The 22,620-nt window shown below is 38.5% G+C and overlaps 1 protein-coding gene across 21 annotated transcripts in view; it reads right to left on the bottom strand.

Annotated features, from left to right (window-relative positions):
• itpr1b (inositol 1,4,5-trisphosphate receptor, type 1b) overlaps window positions 1–17,578 on the bottom strand; it is an 88,225-nt gene extending 70,647 nt beyond the window's left edge. For all 21 annotated transcript variants that reach the window (XM_034868673.1, XM_034868683.1, XM_034868672.1 and 18 more), the window contains exons 1-8: window positions 17,383–17,578; window positions 15,242–15,355; window positions 11,764–11,834; window positions 2,640–2,755; window positions 2,381–2,467; window positions 1,689–1,847; window positions 531–629; window positions 279–362 (exon numbers count right to left, since the gene is read on the bottom strand). In XM_034868673.1, coding sequence (XP_034724564.1) covers window positions 279–362; window positions 531–629; window positions 1,689–1,847; window positions 2,381–2,467; window positions 2,640–2,755; window positions 11,764–11,834; window positions 15,242–15,333 — 708 coding nt within the window. In that variant the 5' untranslated portion in view covers window positions 15,334–15,355; window positions 17,383–17,578. The remainder of the gene's footprint in view (window positions 1–278; window positions 363–530; window positions 630–1,688; window positions 1,848–2,380; window positions 2,468–2,639; window positions 2,756–11,763; window positions 11,835–15,241; window positions 15,356–17,382) is intronic.
• Window positions 17,579–22,620: the final 5,042 nt, after the last annotated feature.

Raw genomic sequence — 22,620 nt, 5'->3', positions numbered from 1 at the left:
ACACACACACACACACACACACACACACACACACACACACACACACACACACACACACACAGTAACAGATTAAAAACAAGAACATTATTTCAAAACGTATTTCATGTTGTTTCTATTATCTTGCAGATTTTGATTCAATCTATTTTAACTACTAGGTTATAAATGTTGAAACATGTTCTAATGTCTGCTTTGTAGCCAGGTAATCAAGGTGTGTTTCACAAAGCTATTTTTTGTAAAATACTATAAGTTGATGTCATACAAAACATGAGGGTACCTACCCCTTTGAGTATGGTTTCTTTGTTGTCACTCCATTTCATGAACAGAACAACTTTCCAACTTGTGTTGCAATTTACAGAATTGACCTGTCAGGAAGAGGGGAGAAGTGAGTGAACAAACCAGAGAAATGTAAAAGATGTTATACAGTATAATGCAAGCTTTTCATATTCCACTACAATAAATAACAAAGGTGAAATCTATCTTTTTTCTTATTTACAGTGCACCCCTGTATGGCAAGCATTCATGTACAGTACCTCATTGCATCCTGGGTTGTCAACTAGCTGGTGGCTGCTAGCATGTAGAGGCTGACCCGCATTTACAGGGTTAAGGACCACTTTATCTCCAATCACCACCTACAGAAGCAACATAAATTCACAGAACACACTGCATTCAAATTAGTTTTTAGTTTAGCTACATTCAATAAAATTAAAAGGAATCTATGTCCTTTTCAATCAACATGCTTAATTACAGATTTCAGTGAAGGGCAGTAGAAATTCTTGAAACAAGGTGAAACACTGCTGCTTTGAGGGCCACTGTTTGGGATTGAGCACTCCATTTAAATCTAAATCTAAAGTATATCAGTAGACAAATCACAATCGTCATGGGCGGTGCTAAGCACCGGGAAAAGCCTTTGCAAAACAGCCTCGGAAGGAAGTTGTTTTGGTGGAACATATGTAATTTTAAAAGCTGTTTTAGTTTTAGTTTAGTAGCAACATAAAACAGATTGGACAGATAGTCTAGCTAGCTATCTGGATCTACCCTGCAGAGATCTGAGGAGCAGTTAACCATAGTCCTCATAAATCCAGCGGAAGCTAAAGGACATCCGGCTGAAAAAAGTTAAATCTGAAGGATTTTTCTACAATAACCAACCAAACTTGGAAGTGAATTGTCATGGAAATACACTAATTCATACTAGTCTCCAGATAAGCACTAGGGGGAGTCGTAGACCATCTTGTGTGTGAAAGGACAGGCTCAGATGTAGCTCTGGTGTATTTGCAATATGCATCACTAACTACCATAAAATATGCTTTATCTATAGTACCATATCTCTCATCCTTAAAAGACTATCCCACCAATTCAACATTTCACATCCATAGCATGGTCAGATTCACAATTAATATTTTATTTTTTCAAGGGTTCAACTCAATGCAGCAGAACCACATATATAGTTTTTTTTTTTATTCCATGTATACAAAAGGGAAGGGCACATTGCAGCCAGACCTGGTACTCAGATTGGGCTAATTGTCTTCTAATCTTTAATTCATTGTTTTATATAAAAACATTTATTTTTTTAAAAGCCACATCAAAGTTCATGTGACTTGTTTTCAAACCCTACGAAAAGTCTAAAAATACATCCTTAACATCTCCAACTAATCAGAATTAACTTAAATCCCACACCCCGCTCTACCCACACTGTCTCCCAGGGATCGCAGCTTGTAGAACGGCTGGATGTAGAACCAGGAACCTTCATTTCCCGCTGAGTCCAGAGTCACTCTCATGGCATTCTTTTCCAACAATGCAGGTAGACGCTTGTTTACTGTCAAGTATTTATTGCTTTTCAAGTGCAGCAACTGTAGGCAAAACAGAAACACCATTAAATAAATAAAAGGTCAGTAAGAAAGAATCATATAAACTCCGCATTAATTTTGGGCCCACAACCAACTTAACGCAATCATACAACACAACATATGATGTTAGAACCAGTAAGTTTGCACTGCAGATTAGACTTAATGCATGCAAGATGCAAAAGTGCACCTCTCTGTATTAGTTAGTATTGTTAAAAATACTAAGGACATTCTGCACTAGAACATCCTGTACTTTCTCACAAGTGTACATCATAGGGCAGGAATGCATGATCAATCATAGTTTCAGGTGATCTCATGCCTGTGCAAACCATTCCTGGGCAATGAGCGAAGCAAGATATGGCATTACAACTGAAGTTATAGCACACCTTCATGCAGTAGCAATTATTTAAAACTCTTCTCTTATGATTAAAACAGAATGATAGTCAATATGATCAAGCACATAGTGTTGTATAATAAGTTAAATGTTACTGCAGATACGTTAACCAAAAACACCTTATCTGGTAGGTTCCTGAACACACCTGAATGACATTTCCATACTGGATAACTGATCCCAGCAGCTTGCGGTTTTCAGACTCATTCTGTTTCTTCTCCAGGTCAGCAGCATGCTAAAATACAGAGAACAGTGGGCATTCAATACTATTTCTGGAAAGATTCATCCTACATACAAATTTCACATAAATACAGGGGTGTATTTTTTGTCACTAATACACTAATCTATTTTTCTTTACCATGACTAAAGTCAAAGAGCAGATAAGTTAAGGTGAAAAGGACACTTGCATGGAGTTTGGTGAGGAGGAGTGTGTCAGTGGTGCTGTTGCCTCCAGGTTTTGCTGCCTTCCAGAACTGTTTCTGTGCTGAGTATCTGTTCATTGGACATAGTTTGAAAAGGCAGTCTGGGGAAAGAAGACAAGAAGAGTAAGGTAAAGAGCCAAACGTTATCATTTAGTATACGTTTTTCTCAACAAATACCAGGCTGCCTGACCACATCTTAAAGAGACGCAACTCAAACAACAACAGCATGATTTTAGTAATTTAATTTATTATTATTAATATATATATATAAAATATTATTAATTTTATTATTTAGTAATAGATATCAAAATCATCAGCCAGTTTTGACAATTTCTACAACTATGTTGTGTCAAGCCACATTGCTATGAATTTAGCTGTGGATGGATATGTAGAGTAAACCCATGCTTCCATGTCTCTTCTAGCAAGGCAAACATGTGCATTTCTACACACATATTGTTAAAATATAATAATGCATTGAAACTTGCCGAGAATATTCATGCTCTCCACAACATAAACTTTTGACATTTTTAATCCTCTTGTGTACCCTCTCCTCGTGTGCATTCTTATGGCTAATACATTCTGCTCATCCCTTTGATGTGAAAATAGGGCATAAAATGGTGCAGATCTGGTGGTGTGGCCATCAAGGGCATCAAGGATAGATTCACCACTGTGCAGAGCAGGTGTCTGCTCTTTGGGGGAAAGTAGGGCTGAACAATAATGGCCAAAATGATAATAACGATTATTTTGATCATTCTTCTGATCACGACTAATTATCGCGATTATTTGTTGATTTTAACCAAAACATATGTTAATGTCACATAGGCTTTTTATACCTGCTTTCACTTCCATATTATGCTACATTCTTCTTATGTTGAAGTTGTATGTTGTATAGACTATCTGAAATAAATAGCATAAGATATATTTTTTAATGTATCTCTGAGAAAACTCCTTCACTTGTTTTTAACAATAACTGATTAAAAGAGCTAGGGAGAGAGGGGGACTGCCATGGACGTATGCTAGGCTACTCACAGAGGGACGGCTGATTGATTATGAATGGGTACAGCACGGGTTGAATAGCGGGTCAGCGGAGTTACACACGTCGTGTGGATGAAATGTCCGTATCGTCACTGCGCTGCATTTTCTGAACTATGATATTCTGGCCATGGGTCACATCTCTTGCCCAGGTCCAGCTGCTCCGTCTTACACGCTGTTATTCTACCAACTGAAGTCAGTTGCATTCAATAACTTCTTCTGTGTTTTTTGCCGTGACGGCCGCCGCAGCAGAGATACTGGTAAAAAAACAGGTTTGTCTCTCATGCTTAGCAATATACAGCTGTGTTAATAGCAATTAAATTGTGGCCAGCGCTCTGTTCTCCTCCGCCATCTGCTGGGGCAGCAGCATCGGAGCCAGTGAAAAAAACAGACTGAACAAACTGATCAGGAAGGCTGGCTCCGTGATCGGCTGCAAAAAGGACACTTTTGAAGCTGTGGTGGAGACAAGGTCACTGAACAAACTGTTATCTATCATGGATAACCGTGACCACCCTCTCCACCCCACACTGGTCCAACAGAGGAGCAGTTTCTCTAAGAGGCTCCGACAGCTTCGGTGCCGCACGGACCGCTACAGGAAATCATTCATACCACAAGCAATAACACTTTTAACATGTCATCTATGGGTGGTAGATGAGCCTTTTGGACACCACACTACTGCCCTAATGCAACCTGCACATTTGGTTTATTTACATTTACATGAAGCATACATTTTTACATTTTAGCACATTTTAGCATATTAATTAAGCAGTCGCACATTTTTGTTCCCCCATCCTGTACATATTCAAATATATTTGTCTTTTTACTTTATTTGTATTATTATTTCATGCATATTGTATGTATGTATATTTTTCCTAGTATTTCATTTATATTTATATTTTATGCTTAGTGACTGATTTTGCTGCTGTAACACAGGAATTTCCCATTTTTCTCGGGGTCAATAAACATCTATCTCTCAATCTATCTCTCTATCTCTATATCTATCTATAACTGTAGACAAATGTCAGAAGTGTGGACCAGTGCCGCTGTGTGGCGGGGCTGCGCGGAGAGTAAGAGGAGAGAGAGTAGAGGAGGGGGCCAACACAGACATGGCTTTACAGACACAATGGGTTATGTAAAGCTAAATGAAACCATATCGATATAAACAACATTGCAGCGGATGCGAGGACATTAGGTGCACCGGTGCGACCTAGTAGAAAAATATTACTCGCGCCCTAGAGCCCTGTGAGCTAACAGAAAATAACTAGCACCCTAAAGCTCTGTTAGCTAACAGACAATAACTAGCGCCCTAAAGCCCTGTGAGCTAACAGAAACTAACTAGCACCCTAAAGCCCTGTGAGCTGACAGAAACTAACTAGCGCCCTAAAGCCCTGTGACCTAACAGAAACTAACTAGCGCCCTAAAGCCCTGTGAGCTAACAGAAACTAACTAGCGCCCTAGAGCCCTGTGAGCTGACAGAAACTAAGTAGCGCCCTCAAGCCCTGTGAGCTAACAGACACTAACTAGCGCCCTAAAGCCCTGTGAGCTAACAGACACTAAGTAGCGCCCCAAAAGCCCTGTGAGCTAACAGACACTAACTAGCACCCTAAAGCCCTGTGAGCTAACAGACACTAACTAGCACCCTAAAGCCCTGTGAGCTGACAGAAACTAAGTAGCGCCCTAAAGCCCTGTGACCTAACAGAAACTAACTAGCACCCTAAAGCCCTGTGAGTTAACAGACACCAACTAGCACCCTAAAGCCCTGTGAGCTAACAGACACTAACTAGCACCCTAAAGCCCTGTGAGCTAACAGACACTAACTAGCACCCTAAAGCCCTGTGAGCTGACAGAAACTAAGTAGCGCCCTAAAGCCCTGTGAGCTGACAGACACTAACTAGCACCAACTAGCACTGGTCACTGCTGTAATCTGGAAAACAACACTGACGGGACACAATGCTGCGTTTACTAGTAAACTGGTAAACATTGAGACCGACTGTTATCTGTATCAAGTTTCCTCACGTTTATAATTAAAGCTGAAAATTGATTTCTGTAACTATTAAGTTACTAAGTTTCACTTGGGTTAAATAATGAATTGCTTCTTCTTCTTCTTCTTGTGTTCAATAATGTTTAAATATTAGTAGTAAATATTTTCCCAAATCAATCGTTTGATACATTATTATGTTATTAATAATTTGATACCAAATAAATGAGTACATAATTTAATATTAAAGATGGCAACATCATTGATTGAGTTTAGCTACTCAACAACCCCGAAAATTACTTAGTAGATTAACCGGCACAGATACTGGGTCACCTTATTTCCACTGTTGATGCTTTCAGACATTCCACCCACAGTTGGTCCAAATTTCCTGCCAAAACGTAACACCTTTAATTTATACACGCACATTTTAACAATCAAAACTCCCTCAAGACATTTAGTCTTCATACACATACAGCATGACTATACGCTAACTGGTTCTGAACAGGGGACCCAATGAGCTAAAACCGCAGTAAAAATAGCCACTGTGGCTGCCTCCATCTCAAATGCCGCCAACACAATCTCCAGGGGATGGCAATCATGGGCATAGGGTGGAGGACAAGAAGAGGGCAAAGGACCAATGGAAAAATGGGGCACTGGGAGAACATCTGCCGGGCAGAAATAAGCAATTGGAATAATTGAGAAAAATAGAAAAACAAACTGGGATGTATGTGAATGTAATGGGCAGGGAAGTATTTGGCAGATCGTAAGTTTACAACACTTAATGAATGTACTGTTACAACACTCAGAAGGGCCAAATGCAGTTCATTTTTCACTAAATTTTTGCTGCAGTAGTTGGTTTAAACTAGGGTTGCAAATGTGAGATTCCAATATAGATTATGAATATTACAATACCGATATCAATTTTGACTTTTTAACTGTGTAAAATTACAAAAGTTATGGGGAAACGCATTTTAACAAATTAACAATATTCATAGATTCTTAACAATATAGTGCACAGTGAGACTTATATATGGCTCCATAGTGAAGCTGGACCACAGGTCGGTCATGAATGAAAAATATTTAATCTATGTGACCCCAAACTCTGCCTGCCTAGTCTTTCACAAAGTTGTGGGATAGCTACCTTTGAGAAATAGGTCCGGGGTGAGATTTGGTACCGTTTGTCTAGTTCATTCAGAACCGTCTTGAAGCCTTTTTTATCCACTGTATGGGATGGGCATCATATCTTTGGTCAAAGAATATGTTATAACATTGATGATTTTGGTATGTCTCTTTGAGTTCTTGTCGTACTTTGTGCCACTAGACAGAAAAAACACTCGCTAGCAAGGCTCGTTTGGCTAGCTCTGACGTATTAACTGCAGCAGGGTTTTTATGGGATAGTATCATGCACTAATGTTTTGATTTGTTGTCTCTTGTTCATTTACACTGTCACTCTGTTTAAATATGCACTAACATGGTACGCTCCATGCGGGTTGTCACGTAGTGGCCCCATATGCTGACGTGCACTAACATATGCAAGTGGCACGGTGACTGGCCAATGAAAAATGATTATAGCATTTCAAGTGCGCTCTAAATCAAACACAACTAAGCAACCCAGTCAAAGGACAGGACACAGCGTTCCACAAAATAAAAAATACAATCCCATTTTCTTCTGACGCCAAACCCTGTAGTCAGACTATCTAGCAGGAAGTTAAGGGCTGTGACTAAAATCACTTCCTATTTAACATATAGAACACCACTGCATATCATTAAAAGGTGCTCTAAGCAATGCTGGGTGACGTTACTTCTTGTTGACGTGAAAAGTATTTTCAAACAAAACAAGACTAGCTCGCCCCTCCCTCCTCCTCATGCCATCCCCTCCCCCTCCCTCCTGTGCTTCCGCGCACTGACCCCCGACCCCCAAATCCTTCCTGTCGGTTATTGGCTGAATTGCAGGAACACTGTTTGTACTGTGTGTAAGTTTTATTGTTGCCATTTGTAGACCCTGGGCTGTCTACAGAGGCCGCGTTTTTTACAGTGTTTTCTGGGGACAGGCAGCTAACGGATAGCGAGGAGATGTTTGCTGTTTGGGAAAACAAATGTTGAAGCCTAAAACACGCGTGACATTGAATAGAGCACCTTTGATTCTATTGTATGAAATATGAATATCTTCTATATAGTGAGTATATTCCATGGGATGTACACTACTTTCTGCTTACAAGCCACAATATATTGTGTCACATTGTATGGATGTGAAAAATACAGCTGTGTCTCTAGACCTGTCATTGACAACAGTGGTATTACATTTGGAGTAGTACATGAATAAACAATGGACGCGGTTTCTAACTTGTTTTTGTATCTTGTTGTTTGCACATTATGTTCATTCTTTTGTTTTGCACCGGGGCCCAGGGAAACACAGTTTTGTGTCTCTATGTACTGTACTACACTGTACATAGTTGGATGTCAATAAATTCTTATCATTAAATGGTACAAATACACCTGTGTTTGACAAGTCACATTGTCCATTGTAAAAAAAAAGGCCTGGTACAGTATGAGCTATTTTTTCATTCTATCAGCACAGAGGCTATCACACAAACAATAAATAAAACTGAAAAAGGCCCATTCATATTTTGAATTAATGTTACTTTGTACTTTTCTGTGTTGTAAATGCAATGAAAACTCTTCTCCATCTTAGAGACGATGACTGTAGTCATGTAGTTGATTGTAGTTTGACTTGGCTTTTTTTACCGTTTGCTATCTTAGTCTTGTAGTTGACTGTTGTAGTTTACTGACTGGCGCCCAGGCATCTCACTGTAACAGTCACTTCCTTTAATAAAATAAAACATGAATTTCATGGAAGCTAGTTTTTCCCACGTGATCTACTTTTCAATTATAGTACTTTATTTGTATTCATTTTTCAATGGTAAACTTCCTATCAGCAATGATCGGTTTTGTTTCTAAGTACTGTCAGATCATGACTGATCTGACAGTACACCTAGCCTTGTAACTTGTCGCTCTAGCAAGTGAAGTTCACGGCTGCTTTTGTTTTAAGCATTCCTTGCAAAAAATGCTAAACTGATATGATAACGATCCTCAACAAGAAATGACAGAGAAGAAAATATAGTGTTTGGCAGGTCATTTTGGTTTCACTTGATAAGTAGAAATCCTCTTTGTTGATACAAGAATGGGATGCACTTTGTTTTAAGTGCCCTGCATTAGTGTTTCGGTAAATATTATAATTATTTGCTGTTGCATACATTTTCTAACAATTTCTACTTTTGCATGGGTTGACTTGCATGGGGTGAAAATAGCACACTTAGTTTATCACGGGTTACTCTGCTGTTATTGCCGTTTTATGGTGTGAAACCACAACTTTAAATATCCTTTGAATAGCTCAGTTAGAAACCGACAAGTGAAGTTTTGTATTTGCATCCCCAAATTGAAAGTCAGTGTTGTGTTTAAACCCGTACAGCAGTATTACCTATCTGCTGTTCATCGGAACTAAAGAACTCTTCCTGGTACAGAAAACTGGCACATAAGCTATGCTTCTCAAAGCACACAGCCAGTCCAGCTAGCAGCAGATAACAGTGTGTAACCGCTTGCATTTGAACCTTTAGTCCATCAATCCTGGTAAAGAATATATGATATGGACTTCCTGGAAATGAATTAGCAACACATGTGGAACCTGGGTCAAATAGTTTTGGATTTAAGGGGAAAGAACTCTTAAATTGTATTTATGTTAATCCATATCTCAATTTCTTCACTCACCTAAATCAATCAGAAAATACATTATGATTTGAATAAAAGCTAGCATGCTCCTATCTCAAAAGGTTCCGACCAGGATGCCATTTTTATTGTAAATGTCCATGTGTTTATTAAACACACAAAAAGTACAAACCACTCTTTTTGGTCAAGACTATAATTTTAGTGGCATGGACAATTTTAAAAGACCACTCAATGTACATATCCTGTTACTGAACACAGCTAATGTAATTCATTGTTTGATGTAATTTCTTGTTTTGTTTTAAGTCTGTTTTTTGTTCTTTTATGTGAAACTCTTTATGCTTCTGTCTTGGCCTAGTAAATTAGATTCTTAATCTCAATGGGAATATTCATGAGAAAAAAAAAAAAAAAATTGGGAATACACTCTTGCATGAAACCTTATATGGCCCACCGTTAGAGTGTGCAGTGGTGACTCGGTTACTTCAAAAGGTAAATAGAGATTTTGGGTGTGTGAGTTTTTGTGTGTGTGTGTGTGTGTGTGTGTGTGTGTGTGTGTGTGTGTCATCTACCCCGCACTGCTCCACAGTGTATTAAACTATACCTTCATTTTTCCAGATTTAATCTGTTGGTTTAGTAAAAAAAAAAAAAAAAAAAAAGAGAAGCTACTTTATGGTTAACGTAACGTATTAAGTGTAAAGCAAATTCAGTGAGATTGATCATCTGATCAGTTTGACTGAACAGAGAAATGCTTCTCCCTTAGTGAGAATATAATGCTGTTTACAACTCTATTGATCATGCTCCAGCAGGACACAGTGTACTGTTTAAACACAAAGGTTGTCTTTTGGTCTGGCAGCCATGGTAGCGTCCAATAAACAGCCTTACTCTGTACCTGCTGTAAACCAACAAGCAGTGCATACTCACTGGAACCGCACAATCATATGGACAGGGCACATGCTGACAAACTGTCACAACAGCCCAATTCACACAACTGGCTCAGACAAATCACCAATACATGGAGTCCGGTCAGTTCTGTAATGTGTGTTGAGTCTGAGTGTTTTCATCTAAGATATTCCTTTACAGTTGCATAGAATTCAACAGAATTCTGATTCAGCGAGTTCATTTAAGTTGTAACCAAAACAAGTTAACAGTCTTTATCACGTAAAAAAAAAAATATATAAAATAATAAACTGTAAAGAAATGTTACATCATATCCAACTACAGTATATACAAATGTATCTATGAATCTATGTTGTGGTACAATGATCTTAGAGAATACAGTCTTCCACAGTCAGTCTGTGGATCATCCTCTTCTTGGTCATCAATATCACTCATGGATGACATTCATGAGACCATCATTTATGAAGGGGACATGTTAAAGAAGGCCCTACATGGGTTTCTATGTATAGAAAGGTACATTTAATTTAATTAAATCGCACTGTTCCAAGTAAATGAAAATGGCATTGGCAGTTAATTAAGTCACTCTTAACTAATTTACAAAAGACATTCTTTGGAAATCTGCCAACACGTACAGAAATGTATTTGCTACACAGTTGTCACCTGGTCACATGATCATCCATTTCTGTAGTGACTGATGCAGTGAAACTGTACATTTATGTGTCTACCTTGTCTTCTGACAAACAGATGGCTGTTGGTCGCTTAATGGTGTGCCAAATGTTTTCTTAGGCCCTTTCTTTCCATGTGAGCATATCTGAAGGCAACAGCATTGCAGTGGCATCGTTGCTAACCAAGTGATCATACAGTGAACCCCTTTTTTTCAAATTCATCTGTCCTACCAGATAATATGCAAATATAACCATTACCATATCCACATGCTTTCAGGACCATAAAAAGAGAATTAATTTCAATCCAGGGGCCCACCTCCAAATGTTTACACAGTGAAGCACCTTTGGGCATCAGCATTAATGCATTCATTCACAGCATTAATGCATGATCTCAAATCGCTACAGAATTTCAAAACATTCTGTGAACAAAACATGTCTCAAAGAATTCAAGCAGTTCTGAAGGGAAAAGGGGGCTCTTACCCAGAACCACACCCACTTACCTAACTATTACTTTTTTTAGTAAAGATCTAACATCCCGAGAAACAGATTAGGAGACAATTATGAATGCAATTACATTACACAAACTGCAACACAAACGTCCCAAACAACTTACAATAGAATCATCCAAATAACCCTAAAGTAATGTAAACATCTACAACATGTGCAGCCAAATTAAAAAGTAAACAAAAAGACACACATACTTAAAAGACTGGCGCAACCCATATATTACACTTAGGTTGCTGAAATTCCTGACTTATACCATGCAGTAGACATGAAGAGATCATTAAGTGAGAAGCAAGTCATTTTAAGGCCTTACCCCTGAATTTCTTGGGTGGGTTGTTGAGGTCGCCTGTGTCTGGTTGTACCACACATCGGTCATCCACAAGCCTGGGGACACAGCCAACATGATGGTGAGTCAATGCATTCAATTACACAAGACACATGCAACTTCAATAGACTGAAACTCAATACAACCCCAAAAATCCTACATTCAACATTCTCAGAAATTGTATTATCTTAGGATAAATCCATTGAGATGTATCATCGTGTTTTCAAGGGGTCCCAAACAAACAGGACAAAAAACAAACAACAACAACAACAATTAACCAGCAAGCAATTACAAAAACTAAATAGGACAGAGAAAAGAACAAAATAAAGAGTTATAACCTTAGACTACACACAATTAAACAAAAAAGAATGATTAATCCATAAATAAAGGAACAGCATTACTGAAAACATAAGGATTGTTTTAACATGGGAAAACATTTGAAAATAAGAGAAATTATGAAAGAACAGATATTTAAAGATGACTTATTACAGTAACTTAAGTTTTTTAGACACAACGCAGACCATAAAGATGACCTGATCAGAGTGTATTAGTGAATAATTAGAGAAATAAGGGACAAAGAAGTGTTTCAGTAGAGCTTTACTGTTTACATAGTTAATGTTGCATGCATTTTAAAATAATTGAATCCAGGGAAATGTACATCTTATATCCAGAGGAAGCCAACTGAGTGTGTACCAAAACATTGGGCAATTGTGTGTAAAAAAAGAAAAAAGAAAAAAAGAAATCTAGTATAAGTCTGCAGTCTATTGTATATGAGACTGAGGGGACAAATATCAGTTTTAGAAGCATTCTGGTGTCACTGTAGTTCATCATTGGCAGTATAAACTGTCCTACTTTCTGGAGAGATCTACCATCATTATTAGTGAAAACCAAAAACTTGAATCTGGAGTTGAGGTTCTGCTTCACAGTAAGTAACATTGAATAGGTATTGGATTTATCAAGCAGTACTTTGTTAAAGCGGACACCCAAGTTTGTAGAATATTTAAAAAATCCAATTGCAGGGCCTCTGGAATTTCTGATACAGACGCTTTTGATGTTTAAAAAACAGTAACATCTATTTGTGCAAAACATATAGTAAAAAAAAGAGATATCATTAATAAATAAAAAAATAGAGGAAAGAGTTATTGGCTGCATTCCAATTAAATGGGTCAGCTCCAGTGTCCTGGTATTGGTCCTGGCTTAATGGGACAATTAAATGGAACAGAGCCATTATTAAAAGTATTACTAACAACTGCACTTTTTCTGCTATGTCAAGTCAAAATGTTTTCTGTGAAAAAGTCCCAACTGGACATAGAAACGGCTTGATTTAGTCACTCAGCTCATTTGTAACACATGAAAAGCAGCATTAAAACATATTTTGCTGTACTCGACAATAAACATCAGGTCGGAGACACAAGGAAACTCTCATGTTCAACTAAACTGTCTTAATCTTAAGAGGTACACAGGGGTGTGTGTGTGTGTGTGTGTGTGTGTGTGTGTGTGTGTGTGTGTGTGTAAGGGGAAAGCAAACAGCTTTTCACTGTGTCAGTGTGGCTTGTGAGAGGTATTGTTTTATTAGTGTTTAACTGTAAAGCAGAATAAAACGTACCTGAAATGAAATGGACAAACTGAAATATACCTGTGCTACGGTGAGCATGCTCCGTCATAATAAATGGGTCAAAGTACTTGAAGATATTTATTGTATGGACATTGATTTATTGTGCAGCCCAGAACATGCGTCCAAGCAAGTTCTCCTTTTGTCTCACCATATTGGCCTGTTTTAGTTCTGGTTAAAAAAAAAAAGACTCTACATCTACCTTAGCGCATTCAACCTGGTCTTTCCAAATAATATACTAAATGTTTTGTTAAAAACGTTTTCTTTTTGTTTTTTTTTAATGAATAGCTCCATCATACCAAGCAATTCTGGGGCAACCCCTGGGAATGTCATCAGGTAGCAGATCCGCACAAATAATACAATTCAGTAGGTTGCTCTAGCCAGTCTGGTCAATCACATCTTTTTATAGCTCATGCAGTATACTCTGCACTGCAGGAACACTGGGATGATGAAGGAAGAAAGCACATGGTGTGAGAGTCTCTTCTACAGGAAGAAAGAGCCATAGCCTTGATCACACTGATGCACTGATGGGCCAAAGTCCAAAAAAGAACAGTGATTTTAAGGGTCATCTGTATCTAAGGTCAAGAAGAAACCCCATTGCATTATGGAATACAGCATCATGGCTGTATCCCATCTTCCTAGCATCAGGACATTGGGTGCTAGCCTCTCTGAGCAAGCAGCAGTGGTCCAGGTGGCTGCACCCGTCTCTCAGGGGTCACATTCAGTCCGCTGACAGCAAATGAAGCACCTTATCCAAGAATGCTATTTATAGTTACGTCCTCTAAGCTCTTCTCTTTAACAGTGAGCCCTCACAGCTGCGGTGGGGAGAAATGCTTACTAGGCATACAGTAACAACACTAGATGGGAAATTTGACAAACAAGCTCGGCCATTGTGGCAGTCTTAAAAGCTGTGCACACGTTTGTTGCCAGGGTAGATGACGTATGACACTGAACTGTGAAAGAGCATGGATTCTGATAGCTGGCAAGGACGAGTGCTCTGCACTGCCTATGGTGATTGGCAAATACAATTATGACATGGCAAGAGGAAGACTGCAGCACTTAAAATGAGAGGGAGGAGATGACAACACCAATGCTGTGCTCATTTACACCTAGGGACAAGAAAAACAAAACACCCAAGGGCAACAAATAGCAAGAAAAAAAATGAAAGAGACAGGCTTGATGCAAGATAATGAAGTCTGGAAAATGGGGCCTGGCATATCGGATATGCTGTCAGATATGCTGGACAGGGACATTCACATCAATGATCACCCTCTCTCTTCTATTATCTTCTTATAGTCTTTTGTTAATTCTGTGACTGTCGAGCACATAATGAGATACACTTTTAACTTGTTCCCTAGAATTAGGGAGGAGGAAATACGTCAAGTGCTTAAATAAATGGTGCTCAGCATGTAGTAGGAAGAGACAGGGTAATTTGAGGCGAGAGTACCAACTGAGCACAGAATATCAATGAAACAAAAGGAGAGCAATGACTACAGCAGGATCACCCATTTCTCAAATGAGATAAACTTACTCTTAACACATTAAACATTTGATGTGGCGCCAGTGTACCGATTATCGTATCGCATGAAGGACAACAATATATTGCCTTATTTATATTTTGACCTACTGTTACTTAACACTGCCTCTGCCGCTCATCCAGGACTCACAGAACTGTAGTTGCATTTGTATTTTCATTTTTTTTGTATTAGATTACTATTTTATAGTTGTGTGTTTTGCACAGTAGGACAACGTTGTCTGAAACTCCATCCTTCCATCAAGCACACATGGAATCCTGCAGCAGGGATGTGGAGTTAGATTAGGGGTCATGACAACACACATAACAAGCAGACTTACCCTAAAGTGCTGATAAATCCACTGGTGGAGCCCTCTGCATACAGGGAACAAACGTCCCCAATATGGAGGAAACTGGACATCTTGTCCGACATGGTTCCTCAGGGTTGACTACACCTGCAAAAGATTGGCACCAAAGGTCTTTAACGCCCTTACTATATATAGCGGCGCTCAATCAAATTACACGGTTGGAGCCACTGTAAAAAATATTCCACTCACTCAATCACCTGAAAATTGACGAATGACAATTTAAATTAATAGTAAATTAGTTGTTTAAGTCCTTTAGTAGGTACAAATACTACATGCACTTATAGTAATTCCGTCCCGCGTCCCAGTCCAGGGACTGTCAGTGAAGATTATGAAAGCACACATTGTTAAAAGACAGACTTGTAATCCAGTACTAGAAACAGACCATCTTCTCTCACCTACTATTTGTAATACATATTAAATTGCTGTATATTGGTCATAATTTATTCAGCCATAATAACACTCTGTATAGTTGCAAGATACCTTGTTGTGCATAGATACTTACCTCCAATATTCTATTTATTATTCCAATTTAAAGCATTTTTTTACCTTAAAAATGACAGCTTTGAAATAATATTGATGCTACTTTGACTCTCTACGTAAAAGAGAGAATGGGGCCTCTATCCCCCTCTGTGCCCCAAACGCCTGTTCTTGCACTATGTAACTTTGGGAAGTGAGTACGAATTCTATGCTAATGCTGCTAGTGTCTTGTGTTGTTGCACTTGCTTGATGTTTGATTGTGTTGGCAAAGTTGTCAACTCGCTAGTTTTAGATCATAAGTAATGTAGTCATAACAATGGATGTGTACAGCTGTCCTTATTTATGAGAACAGTGTTTAAGAGAGGTCAACTTAAACTGTAGGGCGCTAAATCACAAAAAGAAACAGTACACAATGTTGGTTTGAATGCACTCTTTTTCTGTTTTTGAGTGATAGGCTATATACAAGTACTGCTTTTTCAGTTTTGAGTTATAACTGTATGTACTACTATTTGGGTTTTTGAGTGATATATTTAAAAACAAGATGCTGAACCAAAAGTCAAATTCCCATTCCCAATTCCCCATCCCCAACATTTGCTTGTTACAGCTCCATGTTCCCAACATAGGTTGTCCATAACTGATGAAGTTGAGAATAACTTGTAAACAGCAACAGTTATGATAAATGTGGGGATCCGTCATTACTTTTATGACATTTTTTTTTTCTGTGCTGGGGTTTGTGGACAATAGGGTGCAGACCAACGGAAATGTGTTTAGCTCATCCTCAGAGCACCACCTACTGTAAGATCAGGACTAACAATAATCTAAAAGCCATATAATATACATTAAGCATGAATTATTGTAATACTACTACTTAAAAACAATAATATCTTTGCCCTTCTGTACATTTGGTCGGTTAAAGCAAGCATTTAAAAGGCAAATACAATGAAAGATAGGAGATGATAAACTGCTTAACTAGTTTATTCAAGCTGGACACATTAGTGTGTAAAACACTTGCGTATAATTATTATGACATGAAGTGCAAGGAAAAATACTTGCCAAGGAAACTAAAGTTTAACTGTGCACTGTGCTATTGTTGGCTGTGTGAAGCCTACATCTTACAAGTAGGTCACTATTCTTTACAAGTGGCAGGTTGAGAAAAAGTGGTTAGCTTTTTCTGCTGCCAAGGAAACAAAGACTGCATATAGCATAATTTTAGCTTAAAACTTGAAATAAACTCACAGTTTGCAGCTCTCTCATCAAACAAAAAATTCTCATTCGAGGAGAGCACACAATATAAACATTTCCATTATTAAATTGACGATTATTTCTATAAAATCGATGGGCCGTATTAAGCTAGGTCATATTTACCCAGATTCCGATGTTCCACACCAACTGTGACTACACAGAGTTTGTATTTTGTTTAGTAGAGCGTTTTGTGACACATTTGAACTGTTATCTTATCTGAAATGCCAAATGAGACACATTTCTGCTAGCTAAATTAAATGTCAAGTCGCCTCATTTTCTGTCGCACGAGCTGCAGCAAAACAGCAACAAATGAACGCGTGGGCTACTTCCTTGACAGGGATGCTCACAGCTCACAATGCCCTGGCAGGAAAACTACAGATTAATAAGGACTTTACCTGGCACAAATTCACGAAGGCGTCAAAGACAGAGAGAGAGAAAAAGAAACGTGTGAAGAAGTGGGTCAGCACAGGATAATTTCCACAGCGCTATCCTCGGTTAAGTCCATGGTAGTGAAACTCCAGGTAAGAGCAGGCTGAGCGGCGGTTATCTCTGACAGCTGAATGCGTCCTCGGCAACAATCCGCTTCTTACCTCCTCCGTCCACATGTCACCGAGGAAACGCCCCTTTCGTTACTATTTATACCGCAGCAGAGCTTTCTGGGTAATATAGTTTTTTAGGCAAATAAACTGCTGTCATGTGACGTGTTCTTAACTGATACCCATTGTTGACTCAATTGAACAAATTGAAATTGAACAAGAATATCTTTTCTTATTATTTCATACACTTTATTTTAGATTTAAGGTTTTCATCTTGGAGGAGGATAAACTGGTGGCCTTGTTGAATTTAGTTTAATTCAATTATTTATTCATCCCCAGCAGAGCATACATCTCAATATAACACACAGAACCTTATAGCCTAGAATATAAATTATGTTTTTGTTTGTATGTTTTTGCAAAAGATACTAATTGTGAAACCTGGAGTTTTTATTAACAATTGCTGACTGCTGCACTGATGGACATATATATTTCTACAACTTTTGGATGGATGACATTGTTTATGGGTGAGTCCTAATGTATCTATCTAATAGATACACTAACATTTCCTTTAACACCACCAGCAGGACACAACTTTCACTTATCCTGTGAAATATCTTAACATCTCATAGATTGATTGGCAAAAAAATACATCATCATCTGATCCCTAACTTTTCCATTAGTGCTAACATCAGTTCAAGTTTCCCTTTGTTCAATACTTTGGTTTATGAAAAAACACTTGCAAAATTAATGGCATTCCCATGAGCCTCAACTGCACTTTGTTTTTAGTGCCAGTTAGCAAATGTCAGCATGTTATAAGATGGTGCGGTGAACACAAACTGAGATAGTTTACATGGTAAACACACCCGCTAAACATGAGTATGTCAACATTGTCAGTGGAACTATGTTAGCATGCTGATGTTAGCATTTAGCACAAAGCACCACTGTGGCTAATTACAGCCTCAAGGGACATGTGGAGGTCGGCTCTCGGTCTTGTTTGTCCAGTAGCTAACACCTCAGTGTTCAAATGTTTGCAATAGAAGTTAATTAAATGAAAAAATTCCAAAGTCCCAGCTCTGTTCATCATCATGCACACATACCAAGTACAAGCTGCTTCACGAGTTGTTGACTTTAGTGAAAATGTTGCCGACAGATCAAATCCATGTGACTAGAGGCTTTTTTTAGTGACTACATTATTTCATCTATATAATGTCAAAAACAGAAGCACCCATACTGCCTTACAAAGAGGTGGTCATGCTGTGATTGTGAAAGTGGAAAGGACATGAGAAAAAGACATCAGTTGTGTGTGCAGTCTCCTGTCAGACACGCCTGTCTGTTAAGTTGAGTCCATGTATTGTATGTTTTTTTTCTCCCACAAATGTTAAATGTGGTCTATATGAGCCTTGATATATATTCAGACAGATAGCATTTTTTGGTTTTGCTCTTGAGATTGACCATCAGGATTCCAAGTATGTAATGTAAGCTCAGTCTCACAACTTTGAGTGATCTAGTTCATTTGCAGTTGACCCATTAAAATCACACTGTGACATTTTCAGCTACTGGAAATGGAACAGACTCTTGTACTGAAATATTAATAAGCGTGGAGTGATACTTGAACTCTCAAATAACTTTCCAAACAAGTGAAATCAAGTGTAAGGCGGCCAGATAGCTCAGTTGGTAGAGCAGATGTCCATATGTAGAGGTTTACTCCTCAATGCATGTCACCCCCCCTCCCCTTTCATATCTTCAGTTGTCATGTCAAAAATAAAAGCTGAAAAAGCCCTAAAAATGTCTATAAAAATAAATCAAATGTGGGCAAACTGTCCTCAAAGTGATGCTAGTAACCTCTTCAAAAACTGGGAAGAGGCTCACCTTTCAATTTCTCCAGCCTGTGTTCGGTAGATGGTTACATTTGAAACCGTGCAAATGGAAAGCTTGATTGTTCTTAATTATTCCTAATTGCAACATGAATGATATAAAGTGAAGCACAGGAAGAGAAATTGCACTTTCATCCCTAGAATGGACTCAGTAATACTAACCAAACCCATTGATGAGCTGATAATTCTGTTTCATAGCCACAGAATTTAGAAGGATGATGAGAGTGGAGTTTCTATTACCATAAAAGTGCTTGTCTTCTTTTTCTACATTCCATATCCGCTTTTCACTGGGCATAGTGAGGTTTTTGAGATGTAAATGATTGCAAATTGCTGTGTTGTACGGTACTAAGAGGCCAAAAGACCATTTAGACACAAACATTTAGGGGAAGGAGACTTCTCTCCACTTTCTGTGCTGCCAGATACTCTCCCCTCCTTACTGGTTATGCAATCGCTTATCATTGTCAAATTATATTACAAAGTATAACAAAAGCTCATTCAAAGCCATTTGTGTAAATGACAGACTGTACTACGCTCTTTGTTGGATCATGATCAATGTAAAAGGAAGGATGAAGGATGCCTGTTTTGTCTCCGAGCATCATTGTCTTAGTTTGAATGCAATGATGTCAAAATCCTGACATCACAATATCTAAGAGACTAACCTTTATTCTACTGGAACTATTTCCAGACTTTGGTTAAATTTGACATTGAGTGAAGTTGAATACAGATCACTGAGTACTCAGTTGTCATGGATACAGTGTACAGACAACTGGCTTCCATTCTACCACAGAGCAAAAAAATGGTTTGCATGTATATATAAATCTGGACACAACTGTGGGTGTGTTTTTTGGAATGCAGCATGCCAGACATGGTTTGATTTGTAGCTTGATAAACCCAATGCTTTCTCTCTTCTCTGGATATTTTGATTATTGTAGTACCCTTCCTAAACCTGAAGGAGCTTGTTGCTGCTAAAAGGGTTCCCCACACAATGCATGACGGCAACAAATTGTTTTTCAAAACAACTGTAAGGGTCGTGAAAGAGCTCACATTTGGTGGGAGGCAGCAATGATTCATCCCAACTGGTGGTCTGACTTGTAGCTGACTAGAGACATGGGTCGTGTTTTCACAGTGATTAACACATGACTACAAATTAACGAATGCAGCATCTGCATGTTTGGAATGTATCAGGGATGGGAGGGATGACAACATACAGTGGCCATCTGTGTGGCGCGACAGATTGTGAGATTCATCATTGTGCATGTGTTTAAGTGAGTATTCTCATGTGCAGATTCAGGCCTTCCCCTAAGCAGCGATGTGTGGGCACAATGGTTGGTAGTTTTTCTTGTCTGAAGTCCTCTGTGTGGGCCATGCCTGCAAACTAATCCTGGCATTCATCAGAAATGTCGGAGTACAGCTAATCATATTAGGAACAAAGTCTCTTGTGTTTTCATTATTCTTCTCAAAAGGAATATTCACTCTTGATTTCATATCATAGATACAGTCCATATCAACTCTAGTCTTGGTCACAGGAGAGATGGAGGGCTCTGTAACTCTTTAACTCTATAAACAATATATAGCGGCCCCTAACTGCTGTTCTGGATCTGGGACAGTGAACCACTGAAGACATGATGCCGCTGGGAGCAAAACCCATAGATAATGGCTTATTAGTGATTTCAGGCTAAATGTAGAATACTAATAGAACTTATTTTAACTTCAGCCCACAGTTTTTTATTCTGTACAGATTGTTCCATCTGACAATTTCAACTCTATTACTGGAGGTTGTGTGAGCAAGTGTTGCATAAAAATAAAGTTTGTTTTACACGCTAAGTACACAACCTTCTAGTGTAATATGACAGACAGGTTTTACAAAAATCATTCTATTATCCTCTCTTTGTCTTCCAGCCCTGGGGAGTCTGTGACGTGTCTGTGACTGCCAAAGGCATCATGTCCCTTGAGAGTCGAGTCAGTTGCAACGTCAAAGCTTACGAGGTGTACTATACATCAGTTTACTCGGCTCATGTATTACCAAGAAACCACGTTGGTCAAAGAAGAGTGTCCTTCTTTTAATGCAGACCACAGGCAACCCTTAAGCAAGAAGTGGGATAGCAGGCACAAGATAAGAATACACTAAAGCCTTTTTGTGTTCCTCATTTTTTTTATACTTGCAGTCAGCCTTTTAGGTGATATTTATTCTGATGATGCTTATAAAAGAGAGGTCCCTCCTCTTAACCTGCCTGCAAGACAACAGGTATTGGTACGGCACCTTAGTATTAGGCAGAGATCTACCTCACTAAAAATAAAAGACAATTATGCCGGCATAATGGCCTGCATATTCCCAATGGAAATAGTCTGATTAGACCAGCTGCAGAGATATTCTAATTAGGCCTTGAGAATTTGTGGTATAACTTGTTCCCGATATAAAATAGTTTCACATTCTGTGCTGCGACCATTCATTTGGACCTTGTATGCCAATCTGCATGAAGTAGTGTACTGGTGATCATATAATAATGATAACAGTTTTTGTTTTCAGATACTCATTTGATGTCAGGCTCTTACAACAAGCTTCCCAGCTAAAATCGGCTAGTGAGGAGAATCACTTCAACACATCGCCTTGGTTACGGCATAATCAATATGGAAGAACATACACATGTGCCTGGGGAAATTATCTGCCAACTGTTTGATTCGTGGAGACAGATACCAGTAGAATTGTGACATCTGTTGTTACTTAAACACTGTCCTGTTTGAGCTAATCCTGCTGGAGGACCTATTTAACCTGCAGAACATGTTCTGTAAGCTGCTTTCACTGCAGGCCATCTATTAGGATCAGTAGGGTTAGACGATTTCTAGCCTCACTTTCACTGCATTTCATACCCTACCTGCTTTTCTAAATCAAATTGAATGAAATTGAATTAAACTAAATTGTTCATAGAATATAAGGAATCCATAAATGCAAAAAAGTGTTCTAACTTAGATCCACTCATCCATTGCACCTTTAATTATTAAGCAAATCTAATATAATGAAATGCCGCTTCCTCAGACAACAATAACTTATAACAATGATATTGTGCATACTTCCAGAATGAACACAAAGTCTGTGCTGGATGCTGCAATGTGGAGATTGTCGATTTATAATATCATTTTTTATCTGTTTTTAACTGTTTTTTATTGTGGGTGTACACAGTTTACGAAAAAGATTTTTGAAAGTTTTTGAATGACTCACTTTAGC

Source organism: Etheostoma cragini, chromosome 4 (assembly GCF_013103735.1).
Source record: "Etheostoma cragini isolate CJK2018 chromosome 4, CSU_Ecrag_1.0, whole genome shotgun sequence".
Classification (NCBI taxonomy): Eukaryota; Metazoa; Chordata; class Actinopteri; order Perciformes; family Percidae; genus Etheostoma; species Etheostoma cragini.
The sequence above is the reverse complement of the archived record's forward strand: the minus strand, read 5'-3'. Positions and strand labels throughout refer to the sequence as shown.